We start from the raw sequence: 6,008 nt of genomic DNA on the forward strand, positions 1-6,008 counted from the left end.
TTCCAGCTCTGATTAAAGTGGATTTTGTTGTGTGTCTCTGTGTGTTTATGTTTGTTTATATGCTGTGTGTGTATTTGTTCTGAATGTGAGTTACACACACACATGTGAATGTATATCTGTGTGTGTGTATGTGTGTGTGTGTGTGTGTTGTGTGTGAGCGTAGGTTTTATATAGTCATTTACTCACCCTCATGTTTTTACCAAACCTGTATGACTTTCCACAGAGGAAAGACAATCATACAAGTTTGGAGGATGAGTAATCGATATCATAATTTTAATTTTTGGATGAACTATCCCTTTAATTTTCTCCAAAATCTTTACTTGTGTATGCAAATATAAATACATATAAACACATGATAAACTAAAGTTTTTTTTTTTTTAAATCTAAAATTTTTGTGATTTTACCACGATTAAGGGGTTTTCTTAGCCACAAAATAATAAAAAATCCAATGTCCAGCTAGATTTAAACTTTTTTGGAAGGCGCCAGTATTGTTAGTGTTGGCTAAAACTATTAAAAACCGTGTTCAGTAATTGAAATAAAAAAAAAGTTAATATTACATGAAATACATAAAAATAAGTGAAAATGAGAAATGTTAGAAAAGTTTTAAAAATAAAAAAATTAAGTAAAAATATTAAAACTGAAATAAAAAATAAAACTTAATAGAAATGTTTTTAGAAAAAATAATGAAAATGTCAAAAGCATATAACAAAAATATTATAACTGAAAACTTGTATGAAAACTGAAAATATAAAAATTTAAGTTTATTCAAAATATTAATAAATACAGTAGTATATAAATAATTCTAACTGACTCTGACTCTTTGGTCTGCGCATGTTCATTTTTACTCCATTTTGGCTTTACATGTGCCAGTTTACACTGATATCCGAACCAGAGAAAAAACGTCTCATGTACATACAGTCGAGTTTGCTGTTTTTTATTTTTGTAGTGATTAGCATTTTGTTGCACGTTATAAATGCATGGAGTGACTCACAAAAATTGTGTAAATGTGTGAAATGGTGCTATATTTTGTTTTTGGACTCTGTTCTGCATCATGCATTAGTTTGGTTATGAAACTCGAGGGCATTTGGTCCGATCTGTGAGTTTTGTACAGGAAGTCGAGCTCAGAGGAAAACGGGGTGATTGAGTCAGACGCGAGCGTGACGCACTGTTGCTCAGTGGCTCTAATCTTCCTGTACACACACTCACAAACACCACAATTCCCAGAGAAAACTTATATTTGTGTGTAGTACTAATCACTTACAATGATCTCTCCTTGTTTTTTGCGTTCTTATGAACTCGTAAAGTCTGAAGTTTGAATAGCAAAGCGTGTGTTTTGTTTTGAGGGACCCCTGATCATGTCCGTTTGAGACGGACCTCTTAAAATAGCCCTGTCTGGCTGCAGGCCACTTCTGATTGCAGTTATGTGTCTGCAGACGCAGTGTCACTCTGCGTCTCCTCCTAATGTGATTTCGGAACCAAGGCACTTTTTCCAAGTAGGATTATGGAGTCTGGGGAGCGTTCTGATGACTGGGGGTCATCTCATTCACGCCGTGTTGATACCCGTCTGGAACCCTGTCGACAACATCGCTGTGCTACAACTCAATATAGCAACATCTGCAATAGCAATGGCTAATCTGGATGACATAACAGTGTTTTTTTCCATTGAGTGGTCCCAGATGATATTAAAGGAATAGTTCACCCAAAAATTAAAATTTGCTGAAAATGTGCTCACCCTCGGGCCATCCAAGATGTAGATGAGTTTGTTTCTTCATCAGATTTGGAGAAATGTAGCATTGCATCACTTGCTCACCAATGGATCCTCTGCAGTGAATGGGTGCCGTCAGAATGAGAGTCCAAACAGCTGATAAAAACATCACAATAATCCATACCACTCCAGTCCATCAATTAACATCTTGTGAAGTGAAAAGCTGCGTGTTTGTAAGAAACAAATCCATCATTAAGATGTTTTTATCTTCAAACCGTTGCTTCCAACTGAAATACGAGTCCTCTATCCATAATATTGCTTTCTCCAGTCAATAAGTCGTCTCATCTGAATCAGAGAGAAATCTGCACAGATCAAGCGCCGTTTACAAGCAAAAACAGTTCTAAACAAATATGTGGGTGGGTTTTGATGTGAGAGACAACAGGAGATGGATTTTTTCACTGGAGGAAGCGAGATTATGGACTCATATTTTAGCCAGAAGCAATGGTTTAAATAAAAAAAAAACTTTAATAATATATATGCAAACACGCAGCTTTGCACTTCTCAAGATGTTAACTGATGGACTGGAGTGGTGTGGATTACTTGTGGATTATTGAGATGTTTTTATCAGCTGTTTGGACTCTCATTCTGACGGCACCCATTCACTGCAGAGCATCCATTGGTGAGCAAGTGATGCAATGCTACATTTCTCCAAATCTGATGAAGAAACAAACTCATCTATTCATGTTTTTTTACATTTTTCATGTGAAGATGGGTGCTAGGCTGCATAGCATACATGGGCAGTTTGGTGACACCTACTAGTGAACGTGTGATTAAAACACTTAAACTAGCAAAATATTCCTGTTACAGACATGATACATGGTTTCCCATGTGTTGTTCATGCCATTTTAATGGATTCATGCTCCACTGTTTTACAAAGTTCATCCAAACTTTGCCCCAAACTGAATCTTTCGAGACAATTCTGACTTCCTGATTATCATCTTCACAAGCAACTTTGTTAAGGTTTATTTGGAAAACAGTGAATCTTCAGACCAAGTCTCACAAAATTTACTTACTGAATGTTTGATATTCAACACCGTTTTACCAATAAATCTTAGCAAACTTGCTTGTGAAGACGCCAAACAGGAAGTTAGGAATTATCTTGGCAATGCTTTCATGTATTAACACAAAACTTTATATGCATCATCAATATATGGCCATAAGAATATCACAAAATGTGATGACAGTGCCACCTACTGGTCTAAAGTCGTAAAGCTACAAATGCGTATTAATTTTAGCTCTACCTATACCACTGTGAGTGCAATGACCAAATCAATCTGTTCAGCCTTCCAATGCGTGTAATTGCTGCTTGCAGCTATATTTTCAATGTATTTTACTGCATTTGCATATCGTTTGTGCCATTTTTAGATTAGCAATCCAATGCAACTCTAACTAAACGTATTCTCTTCTATAGAATTGAGCACCTGCACCGTTCCAGACCTGGAAAAACCCGCCACGGCCTTTTCCAGAGCCTCAGCCGGCCCATCAGTATCCACTAGGGTGTTTTGCCCTCTCCCACCACCACCCTGTCGTCCGAGTGGGTATCAGCGTCCTCTCCGGGGGGCGCTAGCGAGGAGCTGAGTGAGGGATTGGATAAGCCTCTGGAGAACGATGCGGAGGGCGTGTGGAGTCCAGATATCGAGCAGAGCTTTCAGGAGGCGCTGGCCATCTATCCGCCCTGCGGCCGACGCAAGATCATTCTCTCTGATGAGGGCAAGATGTACGGTATGCCTCTTCCATTCTGCCTCTGTGCATTTGCTTTTGCAGCCAGTGGATAACGTGTGATTTCTGAACCATGTAAATATATTAATGTGGATTCCCAAACATCTGTTCCTCACACAAAACTATTATATTTACATTTAATCATTTAGCTGACGCTTTTATCCAAAGCGACTTACAAATTGAGAAGAGCAAATAGAAGCAATTCATACCAATAGGAGGGCAACAGTATACAAGTGCTGTAACAAATCTCAGTTAGTCTAGCACAGTACACATACCAGTTTTTTTTCCCCAGAAAAAGAGACAAATAGAATAAGAAAATGTTAGCATTAGTTAGGCAAGTGCTGACGAAAAAGATGTCTTTAGACGTTTTTTGAAGATGGCCAAAGACTCGAATTGAGATAGGCAGGTCGTTCCACCAGCTTGGAACAGTCCAGGTAAAGGTCCGTGAGAGTGATTTCGTGCCTCTTTGGGATGGTACCACGAGGCGTCGTTCATTTGCAGAGCGCAAGCTTCTGGAGGGCGCACAGAGCCAGTGGTTGTCTTGTAGGCAAACATCAGTGCCTTGAATTTGATGCGAGCGGCTATCGGCAGCCAGTGCAAACTGATGAAGAGAGGTGTGACGTGCACTCTCTTCGGCTCATTGAAGACCAATCTTGCCGCAGCATTCTGGATCAGTTGCAGAGGCTTGATAGTACATGCCGGAAGGCCTGATATATATAATAATAATAGCCCTTATATGTTGATAAAACATCAGAAGGGTACAAAATCACATTCACGAAGATTTGCCTTCATCCATACCGCTCTCTCTCTCTCTCTCTAGCTCATTACAATTCATATCCTCCCTTGGGTCCTGCGCTGTGATTGGACAGCTGTACTAGAAGCCTTAATTCCCGTCTCACTCTCTTTGTGGTGCCTCAAGGTTGTGGTAAGTAAGTGTGGAGCTCAAAGAGTCAAACCCAAAATTGATTAGGGCTTTAAGGCTAGAGCCTTTAGCAACCTTGAATCCTGAAGAGCATGTTCTGCAGAGACTTTTTGACTAAGGAAATGGAGTCTGATAAACTACATGCTACTTTTGGGACTCAATTTCATTCATCTCACACAAAGATATTCTACTTCACAGAACAATTGTTTACTATGAGGCAAACTGCACAAACTCTATTCTTGACTCGGTTTGCTCTGAATTGATTATGCATATTGTAATATGCATATACTTGTACTATTTTTATGCACATTTGATGTGTGTGTTTTCAAACAGGCCGGTCATATCAAAGTCTTAACCCATATAATAATAAGCAGCTAATCAATCAGGGCTTTAGAGACGCGGGCTGCTTTTGCCCTGCAGGGAAAGGGGGCCAATCAGCAGTACCCATGCTTATTATTAATTCAGTAGCTATGGGAGCTCTTGGCTCTCTATCCCCCTGAGTTTAGAGCTCTGTGTCAGCACAAAGTGCATCCATCACAGTTTGGCCTTTTTGGTATTGATTTGGTCTACTATGTTAAATATATTCAAGCAACAATAATATGTCATCATCACTGTGGGTAATTAACATGCATGAGATATAGGTATATAGAATTATAGGCATTAAATATTCAGTTTAAGTGCTGGTTTATTTTTTTTTCTGGTTTGGAGTTGAATGGTGAAATCACAGGCAATGATATATAAAACTAGTGGTTGAATCAACTGTCATTAAGCAAACTTATAATTAGGAAATATGAAAAATCAAGATGTTTATGACAGCAAAGGTAAATTGAGATTTTTTTGTCAGTCTGTGCATCAGTGGTGGGATTTTTTTAATGACTCTTTCTGTAAGTAACAGAGTTACAAGTTACAGTCCATTAAACAATTAAACCTATTTATTTGAAGCCTGATTCATACAGAAACCAACCTTGTCAGTGAGTTAGTAAATCATTCATTCAACCAATTTGTTCAAAACACTGATTCATTCAGAAACGAAATGTGTGACTGTCTTTATGAGTGATTCATTAAATCATTCATTCAACATACAGTAGTTGCGATTGTGCTGTTTTCCAATTATAAGTAAGGCTGTGAACATTTTTGCTTGTGTGATATTGCTCAAATATAAGTGATTTGTAATAGAAAATTATTGTGATAATTTTTTATAGGAATTTTCACAGGAATTTTTATTTGTTTTTACCCAATGTTCACCTGTAGCGTCTTACCAGCATATGTGAAAATACATGAAAAAAGAACAATGAAAACAAAACGTTGCGCTTGAATTAGCTTTCATCTTCAAGCAAACCCATTTATAGGTTATATACATACAGTATCTCACAGAAGTGAGTACACCCCTCACATTTTTGTAAATATTTTATTATATATTTTCATGTGACCACGCTGAAGAAATGACACTTTGCTACAATGTAAAGTAGGGAGTGTACAGCTTGTATAACGGTGTAAATTTGCTGTCCCCTCAAAATAACTCAACACACAGCCATTAATGTCTAAACCGCTGGCCACAAAAGTGAGTACACCCCTAAGTGAAAATATCCAAATTGGGCCCAA

At 38.0% G+C, this 6,008-nt stretch overlaps 1 protein-coding gene across 1 annotated transcript in view; it reads left to right on the plus strand.

The window, feature by feature from the left end:
* Positions 1-1,421: 1,421 nt before the first annotated feature.
* Positions 1,422-6,008, plus strand: part of LOC107724646 (transcriptional enhancer factor TEF-3-like) — a gene marked incomplete at its 3' end in the record, with an annotated part of 32,214 nt that continues 27,627 nt past the window's right edge. The window contains exons 1-2 of the mRNA XM_016533649.1: positions 1,422-1,649; positions 3,262-3,487. Coding sequence (XP_016389135.1) covers positions 1,422-1,649; positions 3,262-3,487 — 454 coding nt within the window. The remainder of the gene's footprint in view (positions 1,650-3,261; positions 3,488-6,008) is intronic.

The sequence above is a fragment of the Sinocyclocheilus rhinocerous genome, unplaced genomic scaffold (assembly GCF_001515625.1).
Source record: "Sinocyclocheilus rhinocerous isolate Xijiao unplaced genomic scaffold, SAMN03320098_v1.1 scaffold2110, whole genome shotgun sequence".
NCBI lineage: Eukaryota > Metazoa > Chordata > Actinopteri > Cypriniformes > Cyprinidae > Sinocyclocheilus > Sinocyclocheilus rhinocerous.